The sequence below is a fragment of the Dama dama genome, chromosome X (genome assembly GCF_033118175.1).
Source record: "Dama dama isolate Ldn47 chromosome X, ASM3311817v1, whole genome shotgun sequence".
In the NCBI taxonomy this organism is placed as follows: Eukaryota; Metazoa; Chordata; class Mammalia; order Artiodactyla; family Cervidae; genus Dama; species Dama dama.
This window is the reverse complement of record NC_083714.1, coordinates 159,867,875-159,890,810: the sequence shown is the minus strand read 5'-3', so window position 1 is coordinate 159,890,810 and position 22,936 is coordinate 159,867,875. Positions and strand designations below refer to the sequence as shown.

The following is a 22,936-nucleotide window of genomic DNA, read 5'->3' as shown; positions in this document are numbered from 1 at the left end:
GCTCCATGTGGACTCCATGTGTGCTCTGTGTGGATTCTGTGTGTGCTCTGTGTGGACTCCGTGTGGACTCCGTGTGTGCTCCGTGTGGACTCTGTGTGTGCTCTGTGTGAACTCCGTGTGGACTCTGTGTGTGCTCCGTGTGGACTCCGTGTGTGCTCCGTGTGGACTCTGTGTGTGCTCTGTGTGAACTCCGTGTGTGCTCTGTGTGAACTCCGTGTGTGCTCCGTGTGTGCTCTGTGTGAGCTCCGTGTGGACTCCATGTGTGCTCCATATGGACTCTGTGTGTGCTCCCTGTGGATTCCGTGTGTGCTCTGTGTGTGCTCCGTGTGAGCTCCGTGTGTGCTCTGTGTGGACTCCATGTGTGCTCCGTGTATGCTCTGGGTGGACTCCATGTGACCTCTGTGTGTGCTCCGTGTGAACTCTGTGTGTGCTCCATGTGTGCTCCGTATGGACTCCGTGTGTGCTCCGCGTGTGCTCTGTGTGGACTCCATGTGTGCTCTGTGTGTGCTCCATGTGTGCTCCGTATGGACTCCGTGTGTGCTCTGTGTGTGCTCCGCGTGTGCTCCGTGTGGACAGGGTCTCCTCCTTGGGAGACAAGGGTGAGACAAGTCTGCAGTGAGTGCGTGCCAGCCTCGATGGCTATGTGACTCCAGCAAAAATCAGACCTGCTCCCCCAGCACCCAGAGAACAGGGCCCCTTACGTAACGTCTTCATCTCCAGCCCAAGCGGCGCGTTTTCTGTCCGCGTCTTTTCTTTGGGCGATCAACCGAGTGGAAAAAAATGACAAAAGTGCTGCGGAGCCAGGCCTGAGTGTGGGAACAGGGGCTGGGCCGGGCTTATCAATCACCCAGTGAGTCCCCGGGCGGCCGTGAAAGGCATCGTCCCCACCCACCCACACCCCCACCCCCAGGGTGATCAGCCTCGCATCCCGGCCGCACTCAAACCAAGCGTTTGATGGGAGGTTTTCAGAGTGCAGACCTGTTTGATGGAGTGCTCGGTCCACTGGGAACTTGCTCTAGGGCACTTTGGGAAATGAGAAAAGGAGGACTTTTCCACCAGAAAGTAAACTGATACCAGGCAGGCATCAATGCTGTTTAGCTAAAAACGGCAAGACCTGAATGGAGGTTGTAAGTGCTTACGCAGTAGACATCAAGAGCTGTGGGTTCACTGGAGAAGAACTGTACATTATACGCGAAGTATGAAATCAACCAATGAGTGGATTCATACCCTTTCTTTGAACAGGTGGTGCTGCTCGACCCATCGTGCTGAAATGACCTCCGTGGACCCGAAATACGGAGGCGTCTGGGTAAGTAACAGAGTGCCTGGGTGACATCCAAGTGAGGTTGGATGGAGGTGGGATACAGGTGAATACAGAACAATCACGACAGAAGCACGGTGTACTGACAAGTTGGTTATGGCGATGACTACGGCGTGGGCACGGCTCACGGAAGAGGTGGGGCAGTGGCTTGGGCAGGGCAGGTGACAGTGGGCAGGGCGTGAACCAATGCCCCTGTGTGCCCCGATGGCAAACTCACTTCTGTATGTGGTGAACTCCTGCATCCCTCGAGCCCAGAAAGCAAATCGAAGCATTTGCTGCTGCCGCTGAAGGGATCAGACTCTTCCTTTCGGTTCACAGGAGCAGGTACCGAGCCACACATCTGATGGCCATCCCCGCCCCTTAGCTCTGCAAGCCTCTGGCCTGAGTGCACGCCCTGGGTCTCTGGACACAGACCCCCACCTTGGTGAGGATCTCTGTGCAAACCGAAGGCTTTCCAATCACTTCCCGTGGCTGGCTCAGTGGACTCCACACCCTCGATTCCTGCTCTTCTGCGTTCCCTCTGCCTTTATCTAACGATGCCTTTGGTTTCCTGTATCTGTGAGGTTCTGACCTCCTGGGGCCTGGCGAGACGGCCCTCCCCAGGATGGCCTTATGTCCAGAGAGCAGACGGCTCACCTGCAGGCATCCATGTTCTGTGCAGACCGGCCAACCCAGAGCCCACACCCCAGCACGTCCTCAGAGTGGGGACCCTCACCCTCGGGGCCCCAGGCCCACCCTCATCACCACCCCAGGGCCAGGGGACTGGGGCAGCCAGTGCCCAGAGCCTGGGCTTCCTTGGTGGCTCAGCTGGGAAACAATCCGCCTGCAATGCAAGGAGACCCGGGCTTGAACCCTGGTTTGGGAAGATCCCCTGGAGGAGGGCATGGCAACCCACTCCAGTATCCTGGCCTGGAGAATCCCATGGGCTGTATAGTCCACGGGGTCGCAGAGAGTCGGACACGACTGAGCGACCTGCACTGTTACTTTCTTCCCCTTTCTCAGAGCAGCCTCACGGGCTCTCGGTGTGACCCCGGCCTCTGACAGGCAGCCTCAAGCCTGAATCAGCGGCTCTCCTCTCGCTGTTTCTGGAGGCGGCTCCGCGTTACTACCTCCCTCACACTGAGCCACATCTGCAGGGAGACGGGCCTGCCCCCCATCTGCACTGCCAGATGGGGCGTCGCCTTCCTACTGGGGAGCCTTAGGGGGCAGCGCTGCGCTCCGGGCCTCTATTACACAGAACAGATCTCAGTGAGACAGACACAGCGTCCACGGCAGGAAAGCAGACCACGCCCAGGGTGTGTTCCCAGTTTGAGAGGGCAGCATCGGGTGGGAACGTGGATTCAGGGCCCCTCCAGCCCAGCACCACACCCTGCATTAGTCTCTTCACCAAGGACAAGCACCCCAGGACTGGCGCATAAACCTCAGTGACTCCACGAATCTGCAAGGACACAGTCCCGTGGGCACGGACGATCCACAGCCTGTCTTTCCTTTTCAAGTCAGTAGCATAAGGTAGCGGAGAAGGAAATGGCAGCCCACTCCGCTGTTCTTGCCTGGAGAATCCCAGGGACAAAGAAGCCTGGTGGGCTGCCGTCTATGGGGTTGCACAGAGTCGGACACGACTGAAGTGACTTAGCAGCAGCAGCAGCGTAAGATAGAGCCTTAAAGAGACAAATTCCACAGCATGTTCACGTGTTACTTTTAAGCCATGCATGCATGCTCATTCACTCGTGTCCAACTCTTTGCAACACCATGGATTGTAGTCCACCAGGCTCCTCTGTCCATGGGATTCTCCAGGCAAGGATACTGGAGTGGGTCGCCATGCCCTCCTCCAGGGGATCTTCCCCACCCAGGGATGGAACCCGCATCTCTTACGTCTCCTGCATTGGCAGGCGGGTTCTTTGCCACTAGCACCATGGGGAAGCCCTCCTTTGAACCCGTCCTCACCTTTTGCTGCAAAGATACTGACTCAGCTGATTCCAGAGCCATCACTCAGTGTGACTAGTGACCACGTGCCGGACCATGACTCCAGCACCTCACACGCCGTCTCAGGGTGGTTCTGACCTCACTCACCCCTTCCCTCCTCTGGAAACCACCCCGGTTCCTCTCCGCCTCTGTCTCAGAGCTCCCCAGGGTTCTCCAGTTCCTCTGGGCACTCACTGTCGGGGTCCCCGGCCGCCTCACGGCACTTTGTGCGGGCTGTTGAGAGGGGTCTTGATTCCTCTTCTCTCTAGAGCACTGGTCCCCGACCTTTGTGGTAGTAGCAGGGACTGGTTTCCTCGAAGACCATTTTTCCACGGATAGGGGTGGGGGGTGGGGGTGAATGGTTTTTGAGATGATTCAAGTGCATTCCTGGAGAAGGAAATGGCAACTCACTCCAGTACTCTCGCCTGGAAAAATCCCACGGACGGAAGAGCCTGGTGGGCTACAGTCTGTGGGGTCGCTGAGAGTCAGACCAGACTGAGTGACTTCACCTTCAGAAATGGCATTCTCTTTATTGCGTGCTTTCTCTGATTATTTATTCCATCAGCTCCACCTCTGAGCATCAAGCATTAGATCTGAGATTGGGGACCGCTGCTCTAGGGGATCTTAAGTTTTACCCTTACTTAAGAAAGTATTCTTAAAACTCCATGTTACTCTGGTCTGAGTACTACAAGTGAACCGTGTTTTACATACGATGGTTGCTTGCAGATACTTAGTTGCAATGATTTCTCTTACTTATAAATAATACTACCACCTGTTTCCATATTACTAGTGAAACAGTTAGACCTGTTTTCTAATTACTGGTAAATTGATCAAGAAACCCAGAAGAAAGCAAAGAAAAAAGTGCTTCTGACTGATCCTGATTTTGAATAAACAGAAATGAAAGAGGCAGAAAGGAATTTCAAGCAAACATGATGTCTGTAACCATGACTTCCAGTCAACATTGTACTCAAAGCCTCGGCCAGCGTAAAGACAGGGCAAAGAAGCAAAAATGTGCAAAGCCTGGAAAGGAAAATGTAACTTTCTTATGATTTACTGACAACATGATGATTTTCATAGAAAATGCTGAAAATCAACTATGCTTCAATAAACAAATTCTTTCTGTTGGGGGGGAGAAAAAGAGGGAAAGAAAAATAAAGGAACATTGATGCCCTATGTTGGATCCTTATGACAGAAATGAAATCCGAATGAAAGTCAGCTGAGAAGCAAAGATGGAACAACGCCCCTCCTGGGATGTAAGGAGGGCACCCGAGTGACCGTGTGTGAGAAGAGCGCTCACATAGGACACGGAGCAAAGTGAACCTGAAGGAAACGAAGTGATGAACTGGTCATCTCTTAAAGGAAGAACTATTAAGAAACCGAAAAAAAAAAAAAAGTAGAGACAGACTTAGATAAAACCAGGAAAGACCTAGATTAAAACCAGCATAGCCATTTCCCTTCTCCAGGGGATCGTCCCAACCCAGGGATCAAACCCGGGTCTCCCGCATTGCAGACACATCGTTTACCACCTGATCCAGTAGTGAAGCCCTGAGTGAAAGTGAAAGTCACTCAGTCGTGTCCCACTCTTTGCGACCCCATGGACTATACAGTCCATGCAATTCTCCAGGCCAGAATACTGGAGTGGGCAGCGTTCCCCTTCTCCAGGGGATCTTCCTGACTCAGGGATCGAACCCGGGTCTCCCGCATTGCGGACACATTGTTTACCATCTGAGCCTCAGGGGAAGCCCAAGAATACTGGAGTGGGTAGCCTATCGCTTCTCCAGGGGATCTTCCTGACCCAGGAATCAAACTGGGGTCTCTTGTATTGCAGGCGGATTCTTTACCAGCTGAGCTGGAAGCCCAGTGAAGCGCCAAAGTAAGAACTACTAAGAAAGCAAGAGAAATAAAAGTGGAAAGAAACTGAGATGAAACCAGCAGATGACTCGTATACCCCATACATAAAGGACTCTTGCAGGACAGACTGGCTAAACCCCCTGGAGCGTGCTTTGGAAAAGAGGAGCCCCATCGCCAATAAACTCACGACGAGGTGTTCAACCCCTGGATGATGTGAAACGTGCAAATACAGAGCAGCGAGCCATCACAACACGTGTACCAGAAGCGCTGAGGTGAGAAAAAGATGGATTCTCCGCTTGGGGAGACTGTGTGGAGAACATCTAAGCCTCCTGGTGGGTGGGTGCATGGTCCAAGACCTGTGCAAAACTCTTCTAGGGGTCGACACCCTCTGACTTAGGCGTCTCACCTCTGGGTGGGGGGAATATGTACGCACATGTGTGACTAAGAAGGTGTGTTCACAGGATGTTCACATCGGTGCTGCTCTTTTCCATCTTTAAGATTCTTTGATGCGGATCCTTTGAAAAGTATTGAATTTGCTACAACATCCCTTCTGTTTAATGTTTCGTTTTGCTTTTGGCCCCAAGGCATGTGTGATCCTAGCTTCCTGACCAGGGATGGAACCTGCCACCCCTGCGTTGGAAGGTGAAGTCTTGACCACTGGACCGCCAGGGAAGGCCTTCTTACCAGCCCATCACTGGGGCAAACCAAATCTCCAGCAACTGCTGACAAGAAACGTCACAGCTGGAGGTGTCCCGGGGACAAACGGTACAACGCAGCATGAGTGGCTGAATCACTGCTTCCTGCAGGAGACTGGGAGAGTGTCCCCCGTGTACTGTTCACTGCGAGAAGCCAGGTACGGAGAGCTAAGATCCCGTCTGTATAGATTCAAGTACATGTACAACACATGTGCACGTTCAGAAGTCAGGATATTGGTGGTTTACTCTTGTGTGCCTGGGATGTTTGCATCTCCTGTATGTTTACCTTTTCATTAGATGAACTGCTTACATGTTCGATGATAAAATGTGTTAGTTTATTGACACTAATGCCATATGGACGTACAATGCTAATCTTAAATCGGTAAGGACAGTCATCCTCTGGTACCACTGGGGGTTGGGGATCGGACCCCCTGCCTTGGATACCAAATGGATGCATGCTGGAGTCCCAGAGTGAGCACTTTGTACCTCTGGGTTCTGCATCGTTGGGTTCAACCAGCTGCTGACCGTAGACAAGAGTATGGGACCCACAGGCGGGTGAATATGCAGGTACAGAACCCGCTGATGTGGAGAGCTGACTGTACAAGAGATTAAATAAATTCTACAATTTAATGTTAATTTAATATTAATAGTAAAATTAATCAATTAATATTAAGTTAAATGTCGCAATATGCATACATTCTAATAGTAATATTGAATAAATTTAAATTAACATATGATAGCAATAAAACACTAAACCTTATTGGTAATGTTATTTTGGCTACAGAATGAATTTGAGCAGCTTGGAAGAAAATTCCAGAACAAGAGCTCCAGCACCAATATCCCGCATGGCACACGAGCTGATAACACTGAGTAAAACAGCGCCTCAGAAAAGTTAAGAATTCTGAAAACTAATTCATGAAACAATTTTGCCCGAAATAGATTTTTGTGTCTTAAAATGCACAGAAGGGATAATATGTATGTCAATGATCTCTAAAAGCAGTTTTTCAGTAACGCAAAACAAATACTCCTAGGAAACAAAACAAGGGCATGAAAGGAATTTATCTCGGAGATAAGAAGAAAACAGAATCTATCCTAAGGATGAATGTTCACTGCAGTATCAATGATAAGACAGAAATTCTGAAGGCAGCTAAATGTTTGACTACATTGCAATTATGACAACAGGTAATATCAAGGCAGCCATTTCAAAATGTTATTAAAAATACTAACAGTATATAAAATGCAAATATAGTATTTGAAAATGTGTTCATTTTACACACACACACACACACACACACACACAAATGGCTTCCCTGCTGGCTCAGTCTGCAATCCAAGAGACCTGGGTTCGACCCCTGGGTTGAGAAGATCTCCTGGAGGAGGGAATGGCAACCCACTCCAGTATTCTTGCCTGGAGAACCCCATGGACAGTCCACAGGGTCGCAAGGAGTCGGACCCCACTGAGAAACTAATGCGTACACATACATATATAACTGGGTGAGAAACCAGAGAGGTATAATAAACTTGTGTAAGCAAATCTGCTAAAACTCTACTTCTGTGAAATACTACGAAGAGAATAGGCCTTTTTCCTGTCTTTCAAATTATTTGTGTTATGCACCTTTTTAATAAATAATTACTTTAAAACAGAGCTTTACTGTGCAAAATAATGAGTATTTTGAGTGTTTAAGACACAAGACCAGCTTTCTAGGAAAGAGGTGAAGACAGGTCAATATCCCTTAAATTATGCAATGTGAGTAGCAGGTTTCAGAACGTGATACACATTCCTGGGAACCAGGGGCAACCCATTCAAACTCCAGAACAGCAAGGCATTTGATAGAAAAGAAAGCGTGCACGCGTTTTGCTCAGCTGTTTCCTTAATAGCAATAGTGTGGCTTGATGGTGACATTTGCACAAGCATCCCAACAGCTCAGAACTATTCAAACATAAACATAAACAACAAACATAAAACTCTTAGACAAAACACTAAACTAGCAGGCAGAACACTCTCTGAAATAAATCACAGCAAGATCTTTTTGGATCCACCTCTTAAGAATAATGAAAATAAAATCTGAAAATAAACAAACGGGACCTAATTAAACTTCAGAGCTTCTGCACAGCAAACGAAAGAATAAAACAAAAAGACAACCTAGAAATGAGAGGAAATATTTGCATATAGCTGATAAAGGCTTAATTTACAAAATACACAAGACAGCTCATACGCCTCAATATCAACAAACAACCCAATCAAAAATCAGACCTAAAAAGACATTTCTCCAAAGACATGTAGATGGCTAAGAGGAACATGAAAAGATGGTCAGCGTTGCCAAGTATTACAGAAACACAAATCAAAACTACAGTGAGTTACCACCTCACACCAGTCAAAACGACTCTCATCAACAAATCTACAAACCATAAATGCTGGAGAGAATGTGGAGAAAAGGGAACTCTCTTTCACTGTTGGTGGGAATGCGAACTGGTACAGCCACTACAGAGAACAGTCTGGAGGTTCCTAAGAAAACTAGAAACAGAGCTACCGTGTGACCCAGCAATCCCACTCCTGGACATATACCTGGAGAAAACCATCATTTGAAAACCTACATGCACCCCACCGCAGCACTATTTACAATAGTCAAGACATGGTAGTGACCTCAGGGTGTGTCGAGAGAGGAATACATATGGTACATGTACACACAGAATACTACTCAGCTTCATAAAGACTGAAATAAAGGCCATTTGCAGTAACATGGGTAGGGAGGTAGAGATGATCACAGTAAGGAGAATCAGGGAAAGAAACAGGATATCACTTTTCTGTGGAGTCTAAAAAAAAACTGATACCGATGAACTTATTTATAAGACAGAAATAGATTTACAGACTTAGAAAGCAAATTGACAGTTACCAAAGGGGCCTGGTAAGGGTGGGCGGGAATAGACTGGGAGACTGGCTGGACAGGTACACGCTACTATCTTGAAAATAATTAACAGGGTCCTACTGTATATAGCACAGGGAGATCTGCTCAGTGTAATAACGCAACTGGACAAAGAATCAATCTGTATATATGCATAACTGAATCTCTTTGGTGTACGCCTGAAACTCACACAACACCGTACATCACCTGTACTCCAATATTAAAATAAAACTCAAGGACAACAAGGACTAAGCAAGCATCTGCTCACCTTCGGTCTTCTTCCAGTAGACCTTGACCTGCAGCTGGTTGTCTTGGAAGAATGGAGCCCCGACTTCCAGGAGGCGAGCGGGCCGGCGTCTCTGAAGGGGAGGCTGTGTGTGCATCACACTCTTTCTACTTTTCCCGAGCTGTTCTTCTGCAAGAGTGCACAACATTCTGATTTACTCGTTAAAAAGCCACATGGAACTTGAGGCTAATCCCAGTGCATCTGATTTCCCTCTGTGATCCTTTCGTATTTACTACCTGTTTTTTAAAGTAAAACGTAATTCATCCACAGATTCCTTCCTGCCCAGGTTGACCACACTTCCCCCTTCATCACAGGCTGTTAATGCAGACCTAAAAGCACGCCGTGTAGATTACACAGAAACCCCAAACTTAACTTGGTAAGAAACACACATTCACCAACCTTGATAAGATGCTCTGATTTCAGTAATAAGTGGAAATAGTATTTCTCACAATACATGAATTTTTTTTTTGGCACTTGTGAAGAAAGTCAGTGAAATAATATTAAAATACCATTTCATGAAAACAATATACTCAGTGGTTTTCACTGAAGGACCAGCATGTTGGATTCCTCCATCTTGAGAGAGACAGAGGAGAGTTCACATGGCTTAGTAGGAAAGATGCCAAAAATTCCTGGCCTCCGATCTTGCCTTTTGCAGCTCACTGACTTTTAGAAGTTGCACTTGTAGAAATAATGTCCTTTTCTGCTTTCAGAATTCCAAGTTACTCCTATGAGATATAACATCTCAACCTGTATTGATGATAAACCAATAAGCAATGTGAAAAACTTCACTTAAAACTTAGCATTTAGAAAACTAAGATCATGGCATCTGGTCCCATCACTTGATGGCAAATAGGTGGGGAAACAATAGAAACAGTGACAGACTTCATTTTGGGGGGCTCCGAAATCACTGCAGATGGTGACTGCAGCCATGAAATTAAAAGACACTTGCTCCTTGGAAGAGAAGCTACGACCAAACTAGACAGCATATTAAAAAGCAGAGACATTACTTTGCCAACAAAGGTTCGTCTAGTCAAAGCTATGGTTTTTCTAGTAGTCATGTATGGATGTGAGAACTGGACTATAAAGAAAGCTGAGCACTGAAGAATTGATGCTTTTGAACTGTGAGGTTGGAGAAGACTCTGGAGAGTCCCTTGGACCGCAAGGAGATCCAACCAGTCCATCCTAAAGGAGATCAGTCCTGAATATTCATTGGAAGGACTGATGTTGAAGCTGAAACTCCAATACTTTGGCCACCTGATGTGAAGAACTGACTCATTGGAAAAGACCCTGATGCTGGGAAAGATGGAAGGCGGGAGGAGAAGGGGTCGACAGAGGATGAGATGGTTGGATGGCATCACCGACTGAATGGACATGAGTTTGAGTAAACTCCGGGAGTTGGTGATGGACAGGGAGGCCTGGTGTGTTGCAGTCCACGGGGGTCGCAAAGAGTCAGACACGACTGAGCGACTGAATTGACTGATCTTCAAAGGTAGTAATGCCTAAGCGTGAAATCTGATTTAGATATATGAAAAAAGAGAAGAAAAAAGGATCTAAGTCAGGAACAGCCAGATGGCAGAGAGCCTTGGGGTAAGGGTGGGGAGAAGCGGGTGGGGCTTCCTGCTCCAGGGAGTCCCCCTTCCCAGCACGGGTTCACCAAGCCCAGAGCCCTCTGAATTCTGGCTTTACAGAGGCTTCATTACACAGACATGACAGATTATTCGCCACCGATGACTGAACTCCACCTCCAGCCGCTCTCCCTTCCGCAGAGGTGGTGGTAGGAAGTGGAGACAGAAAGTTCCAATCTTCCAGTCACTAGTACGTGTCTTTCATGCCCACCTTGTCCTTAGGTGCTGTCCAAAAAAAATCACCTCATTCACGTAAGAAAACACACCTTCACGGCTCTCATCGCTTAGGGAATTCAAAGAGTTTCTGGAGCCGTGTGCCTGGAACGTGCCAACGCCAGGGTCATCTTTAAGTCACAACATCACAAGCTGTGAGGAGCCCTACATCCCAGTCTGCAGACCCCAGCACAGCAAGCCTGGGGCCCAGGGTGGGGGCAGGATCACAGGGAACCCGCAAGACAGGCACCCAAACGCGCCCCTTTCCGGACGCCACTGTGGGCTTACAGAATCCCGCTGCTTACACCTAAGGCATTCTTAAAAAGAAGAGAAGGTGTAATGGAATATTACTCAGCCATAAACAGGAATTAAACTCTGCCTTCTGCACAGACATGGAGGGGCCTAGAGAGTGTCATACAGTGTGAAGGAAGTCAGAAAGACAAATACATTAATGCACGTACATAGAATATAGAAAAATAGTGTAGATGAACCTATTTGCAAAGCAGAAAGAGAGACACAGACGTAGAGAACACACTCAGGGATACAAAGGTGGTTAAGAGTGGGGTGGGATGAACTGGGAGATAGAAATTTACATACATACAGTAAACTACTGAGAACCTGACTCATTGGAAAAGACCCCGATGCTGGGAAAGATGGAAGGCGGGAGGAGAAGGGGACGACAGAGGATGAGATGGTTGGATGGCATCACTGACTCGATGGACATGAGTTTGAGCAAGCTCCGGGAGTTGGTGATGGACAGGGAGGCCTGGCATGCTACAGTCCGTGGGGTCCCAGAGAATTGGACACGACTGAGCGACTGAACTGAACTGAAGGAGAACCTGCTCTATACCACGAAGAACTCTACGCAATGCTCTGTAATGGTCTATATGAGAAGGCATCTAAAAAGAGGGGATATGCATGTATAGCAGAAACTAACGCCAACGCTGTAAAGTCAACTGTAGTCCAATAAAAAGCTTTTGTAGAAGGTTTAAGATTTTTCACAAATCTTAAATTTTTTACAAGCTCACTTATGCATCTAATTCCTTTAATAACCTGTCGTGTTAAGAATTCACTGGCAGATAACCAAGACAGTCTAGACGGTTGTTTAACCTCTCTGTGAATATTGTCCTCCTTCGGCCTGTTATATCCCATAGAAATCCTTAGTTTTCACTATGGATGTGAAAAAGCGTATATATCTCAGCACTGAGTGTCTGCTGCTTTACTGAATGATTCCAATGTGAACATGCGTGGACACGCCCCACACACAGAGGACACGCCCCACAGAGAGCACATATCGCAGAGGACACGCCCCCACACTGGGGACACGCCCCCCCCACAGAGGACACGCCCACACAGAGAGCACATGTCCCAGAGGACACGCCCCCACACCGGGGGACACGCCCACACCGGGGGCACGCCCACACACAGAGGACACGCCCCACAGAGAGCACATATCGCAGAGGACACGCCCCCACACTGGGGACACGCCCCCCCCCACAGAGGACACGCCCACACAGAGAGCACATGTCCCAGAGGACACGCCCCCACACTGGGGACACGCCCCCCCCCACAGAGGACACGCCCACACAGAGAGCACATGTCCCAGAGGACACGCCCCCACACCGGGGGACACGCCCACACCGGGGGCACGCCCACACACAGAGGACACACAGTCTCACCTCAGCCCTGGGGGAACATCCCTCCCTCTGGGCGTGTCCTCCACTTCCAGCAGGAAACAAAAATGGAATATAAAAGTCATTTTTCCACATCCTGAAAGTGTATGAGGCCTGATTTATACTCTTTAATAGTTCTGAAAGTTAAAGAGAAGTGAGTGACTAGGCCGTTTCTCCGGATGTCAAAGTTAAGATGAACTTTACCAAGACTGGGAGACTTTTCTCTCTGCCCCATTTTTATTTTGCAGAGCTGGAATATTCTTCCAGCTCCATGAGGCAACTACATCAAGCACTTGGAATCTGTCACCCCCAGAAATGTTCCTCCTGCCTCCCAAGAGAGCAAGTTATGATTCCATTAAAGACAGTATTATGTCTTTCTTTCCTTCAAGGGACCCTTTTATAAAACTGTGTGAACATGCAGGCTTTGCTTTCATAGAAACATTTATCATTAAAACACCTAGTAGCCTGCAGGCCTGGAAAAACAGCATTCAAAAAGTAATTTATATGCTGACATTTACAGCACTGCTTCCTATAAAATATAATTTCCCTTGCTTAAACTGGAAAGTTGTAATGAGTCTTTACTTCTGGTTGGTTCATGATGAAAACACATTGTGTTCCTGTCACAGGCGCACATTAGTGTTTATGGGATTATACATCAACATTGGGTTACAAAGCATGTCCTGACACATACTCAGCTGTGTCCTGCCTAATCCTGTGTAAAGACAGTGTCTGCTGGAGGCCACCCTGAAACCCAAGTAACATGTATTATGACAGGCACTTTGCAGTATCACTTATTTTTTTATTTTTATTGTTCTGATCCTTCTGACAGGAATCAGCTAATCCTAGAATAAAGTGGCCTTTGGTAGGTTAAGTATCAGATCTCTGTCTTGGTTAGGTGAAACAGTACACACGTGCTCAGTCGTGTCCAACTCTTTGCGACCCCAATGGTCTGTAGCCAAAAGTTATGACAAACCTAGACAGTATATTAAAAAGCAGAGACATTACTTTGCCAACAATGGTCCATCTAGTCAAGGCTATGGTTTTCCCAGTGGTCATGTATGGATGTGAGAGTTGGACTATAAAGAAAGCTGAGCACCGAAGAATTGATGCTTTTGAACTGTGGTGTTGGAGAAGACTCTTTAGAGTCCCTTGGACTGCAAGGAGATCCAACCAGTCCATCCTAAAGGAGATCAGTCCTGGGTGTTCATTGGAAGGACTGATGCTGAAGCTGAAACTCCAATACTTTGGCCACCTCATGTGAAGAGTTGACTCATTGGAAAAGACCCTGATGCTGGGAGGGATTGGGGGCAGGAAGAGAAGGGGACGACAGAGGATGAGATGGTTGGATGGCATCACTGACTCAATAGACATGGGTTTGGATGGACTCCGGGAGTTGGTGATGGACAGGGAGGCCTGGCGTGCTGCGGTTCATGGGGTTGCAAAGAGTCGGACACGACTGAGCGACTGAACTGAACTGGACTGTAGCCCACCAGGCTCCTCTGTCCATGGTATTCCTGGTTGTGGGCAGAAACACGTATTAAATTATGGGACTCATATGGCCCCCTCATGGATCACAGCCGTACCAGCCTCTAAGGGGGAAGGACGGCTGTTTATTGGGAAAACCGGAAAGACACCAAAAGGCCAGCTTACTTTGCAGAAGACAGAAATGCCCACCACTGGTAGAAGAAAAACTATAGTCTCAGGAGAATCAGACGTTTACAGCATTTTGGTTTGAGGAGAAATCGGGGAGTGATAAGTTGGGGAAACAGGAAAGCATGCGATCTGGGCAGGAGTGAAGACAGGAATACGTGACAGTCTTGAGAAGAAGTCTGTGATGCTGGATACTGTTTTCTAGAGACTCCTCTGACAGTCATCTATAAGAGAGATATGGAAGAAAGGCTGGAAACCAATAAGAATTAGGAGATGAATTGTATAAGGAAAGTGGCAATGACCTGGACAAGGGCAAGAACTGGACAGGGCCCCACGTCGCAGGTGACATTAGGAGACCAGGGGACTTTGATTCCTAATGAACTGGATTTCTGGAGAGAGGTAAACTGAGGCATGAAAAACGCCCTCTGCTGACCTCAGGCTCGAACAGAAGGGCTGAGAGACAGGTGCTCTGGGTGGGTGGGGAGGGGTCAGGAGGGCCATGCAGACAAACAGGGGTAAGAAGACGGGAAAAGCGTGGTTTGGAGGACGTTCCAGTTCAAGAACCTGTCAGCCGTCCCAGCGGCAGTGCTGGGCAGGCAGCCCAACATACAGCTCTGGTTTCGGGGTTGGGGGCGGGTGTCAGGTCGGGGGGCCCAGGGTGGCCTCGGCACACGGACGGCAGGACACCCACAGGACTGACCGCAGTCTCCAAGGGCGGGGAGTGCTTCCCCCTGCTTTGTTCCCCGCCCACCTCCCATCCCCACGCTGGTTCTCTGCACACACAGCGCTCTATTCCAGCACTGCACGCGTGCGGTGTGATGACCGGTGCTCCATGGAGCACCCGCACTGCAGGGCCCGGGAGAAGGCTGGCAGGCTCAGTGCCTACCGCCACATCAGTCTGTCTGCCTCCACAATTCCCCTGCAGCTCTCTGCACCATGGGCTAGTCTCTCTGTTATCCTAGCCACGCGTTTACAGGCTCCACACTGGGCTCTCGGAAGGCCGACATCAAGTGTGTCTAATGCGGTAACATGTGCGTGAGTTCCTGTGAATACATGAAGACACACTATTACATAGAATACATAGAAATACATAGTACATACAGACTGTATAACGTACACATACACATACTCTATATAGTATATATACTCATTTAAATATATACTTTTTGCTATGTATATGACATATTTGTTTATACTCTAGTGCAATCTGTGATAGTATAATATAGTAACTATTCCCACAGTTAGACACAGTTTGATGAATTAATTAAAGTGTGCAAGCTGCTCAGTCGTGTCCAACTCTTTGCGACCCCATGGGCTACACAGTGCACGGAATTCTCCAGGCCAGAATACTGGAGTGAGTAGCCTTCCCCTTCTCCAGGGGATCTTCCCAATCCAGGGATTGAACCCAGGTCTCCTGCATTGCAGGTGGGTTCTTTACCAGCGGGGCCACCAGGGAAGCCCAAGAATACTGGAGTGGGTAGCCTTTCCCTTCTCCAGGGGAATCTTCCCAACCCAGGGATCGAACCCAGGTCTCCCGCGTTGTAGGCAGATTCTTTACCAGCTGGGCCACCAGGGAAGCCCAGGAATACTGGATGAATGAATGTAGGACTGCATTTAAAGAAATTAGTGAATGGTGGGTACAGCCACTATGGTACAGTATGGAAGTTCCTAAAAAAAACTGAAAGTAGAACTATCATATGATCCAGCTACCCCATTCCTGGGCATGTCTCCAGATAAAAGTATAATCCAAAAAGGTACATGCACCTCTACATTCATTGCAGCCAACACATTGCATTCACAACAGCCAACACATGTGAAACAGCCCAAAGGCCCATCAACACAGGAATGGATAAAGAAGATGCAGTACATACAGACAGTGGAATATTACTCAGCCATGAAAAAGAATGAACCAATGCTGTTTGCAGTGACATGGATGGACCTAGCGATGATCATACAAGTGAAATAAGTCTGACAGGGAAAGACGAATACTGTATGATATTCCTTGCTTGTGGAATCTAAAATATGACAGTAATGAACTTACCTATGAAGCAGAAACAGACTCACAGACATTGAGAACAGACTGGTGATTACCAAGGGGGCAGGTGATGGGGAAGGATGGAGTGGGAGGTTGGGGTTAGCAGATGTGAGCTTTGATATGGAGAATGGATAAGCAACAAGGTCCTACTGGTATCGCAGGAAACTATATTCCATATCCTGTGATAAAGCATCATGGCAAAGAATATACTTTCTAAAATGTGCATATATATATATAACTGCAATGACTTTGCCGTACAGCAGAAAATAGCCACAACGTTGTAAATCAACTACACTTCAATTAAAAAAAAACTTCTTTAAAAAAATCAATGAAGTTATTAAATGTTCAGAAATGTTTCCATGAGAATTTTTACATAAAAGTTGTAGGGTACCCAGACTTACACACAGAAATAGTGGACTTTTCAAATCCATTTAATCTCCCAAAGGACCATTTCTGAGATAGGTGGGAAGCTCTTGTCTCGAGAACTCTTTTGGAAAACACCGTTTCAAGTGGACCTGCTCCTTTGGACCCCATTATCTTCTAAGTGGTACAAGATAATTAGGGCTACCCAAGTGGTTCAGTCAGTGGTTAAAGCATCCGCCTGCCAATGCAGGAGACACAGGTTCCATCCCTGGGTCGGGAAGATCCCCTGGAGAAGGAAATTGCAACCCACTCCAGCATCCTTGTCTGGAGAATCCCACGGACAGAGGAGCCCATGGGGGTCACAGAGTTGGACATGACTGAGCATGCACGCAAGCTCAAGGAAGATGGTTATGGACAATCCCTGCATCTAACTTAGAGGAGCCAGCCTCAGTTCAGTTCAGTTAAGTCATTCAGTCGTGTCCGACTCTTTGCAACCCCATGAACCGAAGCATGCCAGGCTTCCCTGTTCATCACCAACTCCTGGAGTTTACCCAAACTCATGTCCATTGAGTCGGTGACGCCATCCAACCATCTCATCCTCTGTCGTCCCCTTCTCCTCCCACCCTCAATCTTTCCCAGCATCAGGGTCTTTTCCAGTGAGTCAGCTCTTCGCATCAGGTGGCCAAAGTACTGGAGTTTCAGCTTCAACCTACTCTTTCCTAAATTCTAGACGCTTTGTCACACCATCCTGGTCGGACCGACGCCCAGAGCCATGACAAAAGGCAGACCCTGTGAGTCTGGGGCAGCAACACTTGCAGAGATGCCTGTGGCCTCTCCCGGGCTGGCCTTCCATCAGCCCGGCCCCAGGAACCTCCCCACGGCCCTGCCCGCCACTCCCCAGCTGCCGGCAAAAGTCAGAGACACCACACCACCCAACATCTGGCTCAGAGACGAGGGTCTTGTACGCCCTTCCTCTCTCTGTACTAAGTTCATGGTCATAGACGAGCTTGGTAACACCGGCGCCTAGGACGTGGGCGTGGGGTGACGTGGTCACTGCTCCCAGTGCGGTACTGGGTAGCCTTCTGCCGGAATTGTTACCACAGTTTGAAACCCACACACAAAACAAGGGGTTAAAAGCCTCAAATGCAAGTTGCATTTGAGGAGGGAATCAACAGTTTCTGAGAGTTTAGCTACAAGGATCCTCCTCGAAGAGCAGTACACATGTGCGTGAAGACCCGATTGTGTGAACACAAGCGTTTGCTGGAATGAGACACCTTCGTAAGTTTCCATTGTGACACCACAACTATCTATGAAACAGATAGAAGTCATACAGAAAGCTCCGAGGCAGGGCTTCCCTGGCGGCTCAGTGGTCAAAGAATCCGCCTGCCAAAGCAGGAGACACGGGTTTGCTCCCCAGTCCGGGAAGATCCCACACGTCGTGATTCCATGCTAAGCCCATGTATCACAACTAGTGAGCCCGTGTCCCCTAGAACCCACGGTCTGCAACAAGAAGCCAGCACAATGAGAAGCCCCTGCACCTTAACTAGACAATACTCCCTGCTTGCCGCTACTAGAGAAAAGGCCTCACACCTACAAAGACCCAGCACAGACACATTAAAAAAAAAAAAACTATAAAAAATAAGGATACATTTGCATACGGAGCCAGATTCATGTTAATATTGGCATCTGCTAGGATGAGACACCTTTTCTTCTGAAGTTTCCATTAGAATAAAGACTCCGAATCATGTCAATATTGGCATCTGCCATGATGAGACACCTTTCCTTCCAAAGTTTCCATTAGAATAAGGACCCTGAATCACGTAAATATCAGCATCTGCTAGGATGAGACACCTTTTCTTCTGAAGTTTCCATTAGAATAAGGACCCTGAATCATGTCAGTATCAGCATCTGCTACAGTGAGACACCTTTCCTTCTGAAGTTTCCATTAGAATAAGGACCCCGAATCATGTCAGTATTAGCATCTGCTAGGATGAGACACCTTTCCTTCTGAAGTTTCCATTAGAATAAGGACCCCGAATCATGTCAGTATTAGCATCTGCTAGGATGAGACACCTTTTCTTCTGAAGTTTCCATTAGAATAAGGACCCTGAATCATGTCAGTATCAGCATCTGCTACAGTGAGACACCTTTCCTTCTGAAGTTTCCATTAGAATAAGGACCCCGAATCATGTCAGTATTAGCATCTGCTAGGATGAGACACCTTTCCTTCTGAAGTTTCCATTAGAATAAGGACCCCGAATCATGTCAGTATCAGCATCTGCTAGGATGAGACACCTTTCCTTCTGAAGTTTCCATTAGAATAAGGACCCCGAATCATGTCAGTATTAGCATATGCTAGGATGAGACACCTTTCCTTCCAAAGTTTCTATTACGACACCAGAACACTGCACGCGAAATAGACAAAGATGGCGAGCAAGATGCCAAGGTCACACGTGCACAAGTGCTGGTTCACAGGACACAGTCGCACGCGGGCTGGTAGGAAGACCTGCCTGGTGAAGACGGGAAGTGAGGGGACGGAGCCGTGCACACTCACTGTTGTGGGCGGCGTGCGCAGACGTGAACCGCAGGGACACCTTGGCGCTCTTGAGGCGCGTCTGGCCCCAGTACGCGACGGCTTGCAGCTCCACGGCGTAGTCGCAGCCCAGCTGCAGCGGCTCCAGGGTCACCGAGTTCTGAGACTGCAGGCGGAGGGGAGACGAGACTGCGTCACAAGCCGCCCGCACCCTGGGCCTCCCGCCAGAGGTCCCGGGTCCTCGGGGAGCCCGCCCGCTCCCACCTGACCTCCGTCCAGACTCACATCACAGAACCTGCTACATCTTTAGCAGAGCTAGTCGTCCCGTGGATCCAAGTAAACGTCACGCAAAAGCATCTTTTTCTTTTTTTTTGGACAACTGTGTCACTAATCCCATTATCGGACGCTCTGCAGTCACGTGAGGGTGAATAACTCACTCCCAGAGAGTTCTAGGACTGTATGTGTGTGTGAATCGTGTGCCACTGGCAGGATGTATGTGTGTGTGTGTGTGTGTGCGTGTGTGTCCCTCACTCCTTCCTGGACAGCAGCCGGCAGACACAACGAGAGCCCTTTATAACAGACTAGCAGAGGCTCTCGTCAGCACACGCGTGGAAAGACCCAGCGAACTGACATTCCCCAACATGGGAACTGTATCTCCCTGATACGGATCCTCCGTCTTCTATGAGAAAATTTCCACCGAAAGTCGTTAAGAAAAATCAACCTGCAAGAGTGCTTTTTAAAGCACATTCTCATGGCTTGCGGGTATGATAATAAGGTCCCTTACAAGAACTGGGAATTAAAGAGAAAGAAGCCAGTGGTCTTAGAATGCAAACATTTGCCGAAAGGTAGTACACGGGCAGTTCCGTGGTGGTCCGCTGGCTAGGATTCGACGGTTTCAGGGTTGGGGCCAGGGTTTGAGTCCCTGTGGAGGAACACACACGGCAAATGCAACAGGACACACACACATGCACCATGCAAACGACACAGGGTACATGTACACACACATCCCACAAATCGCACACGACACACACACATATACATGCATCCGGCAAACGGCACAGAATACCCACACACACACATCCCATGAAAGGCACAGGATACACACACACACGCCCATCCTGCAGAAGGCCCAGGATACACGCACACCAACATATCCTGCCAGGCACACGGTTCAAACACATACGCAATCCTAGAACTGGCATAAAATACACACACACACACACACACACATATCCTACAAATGGCATAGAATACACAAACACAAACACACACACCCCACAAATGGCTGAAGACACACACACACACAGCAAATAGCACAAAATACACACAGACACACATCTTGCAAATGGCACTCACACACACACGCACAAACATCCTGCAAAAGGCACAGGATTCACACACACACACACACAGAGATATCCTGCAAGTGATACGGGAAACACACACACACCTTCCAGGATCACAGGACACACACACAGACACACACATCTTGCAAATGGTAGAGAATACACAGGCATACCCTGCAATGGTGAGGAAACACATATACTCTGCAAACGGCACATGATACATACACACACACATCCCACAGATGTACAAAAAACACACACACATCCCATAGATGCACAAAATACACACATACACACATACATCCCGCAGATGCACAAAATGCAAACATACACACACACATCCTGCAGATGCACAAAATACATACATACACACACACATCCCACAGATGCACAAAATACACACACACCCCCACACACAATCTCCTTTTAGTCTAGGGGCCACCTGATACCCCGTGTACTATATATACACTGCTGCTGCTGCTGCTAAGTCAAGTCAGTCGTGTCCGACTCTTAGCAACCCCATGGACCGCAGCCTACCAGGCTCCTCCATCCATGGGATTCTCCAGGCAAGAGTACTGGAGAGGGTTGCCATTGCCTTCTCCTTATATACACTATACATGGACTATACGTACACTATACATGCATATATTTTATCATGTCACATTCTGATTGCCCTTTCTGTGATTTCCCACCTTTATCTCTTTCAGCACTTTCTATGAGATGAGCACCCATTATCAGTTATCGCTTGTTGCAGAGTGCCATGAAATAAAACATGGAACTGTCAGAAAGTTTCTGACAAATAAACCCAAACAGCATCGCAACTGGTTATCAGTGAGATGGACGGGTAGAGACATGTTTGACAATCCTCCATGGCACAGATACTAGAATGTTCATTTTTTAAAAAACTTGCTATCTTTTTAAAGCACTTTTCAACAATAATTTATGGAATTCAACCTTATAAATTAGAGGGGAAGTTGTTCATTTACGTTTTATAAGAACAAGATAAAGGAGTGTGTACTAAAAGGACATGTTTTTATACAATTAAGCATGTCACACAATGCAAAGTGTTCAGTGTTATGGAGATCTCATTGCATGAAATGTTTCGGTTTCTTGGTATGTGGACAATGAGCCATCCCACGTCCTTTTAATCAGTGAGAAACATATATTGTCAAACGTACATCTTGTAAACTGTCTCCAGCTCCAGCAATGACATAACAGATGGGAGCACCTTGCAATATACAACACAAAAGGTACGAACTTTAACTCCCCCATTCAGAAGGATCACTTAAAAAAAAACAAAAAGCAAACCTCAATGTCAAGGATATTTTGAACTGTACCATTTTCAGTGACTAGACAGGTAAGATGGACATCATTCCAGTTCCTTTGATTTCTGGAGTTTGTGCCGGCCCTTTGGATATGAGTAAGTCAACAGATGACATTCAAGCGTTCTCAACCTAAAATGTCCCAGGCTGAATGGCCAGTGTGGTCCTCTGATCGCTGACCCTCCTCGGTCAGTGGAAAAAGATGGAAATTCGTCCCTCATCCACCCCTCTTCTGGGCTCACCAGAGGCTGTTCCTAAACTGGATGCCTTGAGTTCAACCCCTCCATGAGACGCTGGGCCCCCTCCCCGGAACGAGCACTTACCCCGTCTGTGGTCTTCCTCCTCTTCTTCTTGGTCGGCACAAGGGACTTGCCGCTGACCGTCCAGCTCCAGAAGACTTTGTAGTGGTGCACCGGGATGTCTGGTTCCTCGGGGACATCCCACGCGATGGTCACGGCCACGCTTCCGTCACTGTGGACGGTGGAGTTCGCCAGCCGGAGGTTGGCTGGGGCCGGGGGTGCGGACGGATCTGAAATCGCAGGAGACAGAGTTCGGTGTTGAGGATGACCACGAAAGCACCATCGGCTCCACGGACAGGAGTTTGAGCAAACTCTGGGAGACGGCGGAGGACAGGGGCCTGGGCCTGGCGTGCTGCCCGTCCATGGGGTCACAGAGAGTCGGACACGACTGAGTGACTGAACAACTGCCACGGAAGCACCATTTCTGCACATGTAATGACCGCAGGGTCAACGCAGGAACACTGCCCTTTACATGTAGGATAGCTGAAAACAAGCACTTCGGTTCAGTTCAGTCGCTCAGTCGTGTCTGACTCTTTGCAACCTCATGGACCACAGCACGCCAGGCCTCCCTGTCCATCACCAACTCCCGGAGTTTACCCAGATTCATGTCCATTGAGTCGATGATGCCATCCAAGCATCTCATCCTCTGTCATCCCCTTCTCCTCCTGCCTTCAATCTTTCCCAGCATTAAGAACCACTTTTTAAGCCTCAAACTGAAATACAGTCTACACAACAGTAGTGAAAGTCACTCAGTTGTGTCCAACTCTTTGCAACCCCATATTCTCCAGGCCAGAGTGGGTAGCCTTTTCCCTCTCCAGGGGAATCTTCCAAACACAGGGACTGGACCAGGGTCTCCTGCGTT

The 22,936-nt window shown here is 48.2% G+C and overlaps 1 protein-coding gene and 1 long non-coding RNA gene across 2 annotated transcripts in view; one reads left to right on the top strand and one right to left on the bottom strand.

Moving 5' to 3' along the window:
• LOC133052266 (uncharacterized) overlaps positions 1 to 7,471 on the top strand; it is a 462,497-nt gene extending 455,026 nt beyond the window's left edge. Inside the window, exons 10-13 of the long non-coding RNA XR_009692011.1 lie at positions 1,243 to 1,306; positions 5,109 to 5,403; positions 5,716 to 5,984; positions 6,611 to 7,471. This is a non-coding gene — a long non-coding RNA (uncharacterized LOC133052266). The remainder of the gene's footprint in view (positions 1 to 1,242; positions 1,307 to 5,108; positions 5,404 to 5,715; positions 5,985 to 6,610) is intronic.
• Positions 1 to 22,936, bottom strand: part of ANOS1 (anosmin 1) — a 201,784-nt gene that overhangs the window by 15,174 nt on the left and 163,674 nt on the right. Inside the window, exons 7-9 of the mRNA XM_061137060.1 lie at positions 22,099 to 22,304; positions 19,129 to 19,273; positions 8,998 to 9,144 (exon numbers count right to left, since the gene is read on the bottom strand). Coding sequence (XP_060993043.1) covers positions 8,998 to 9,144; positions 19,129 to 19,273; positions 22,099 to 22,304 — 498 coding nt within the window. The remainder of the gene's footprint in view (positions 1 to 8,997; positions 9,145 to 19,128; positions 19,274 to 22,098; positions 22,305 to 22,936) is intronic.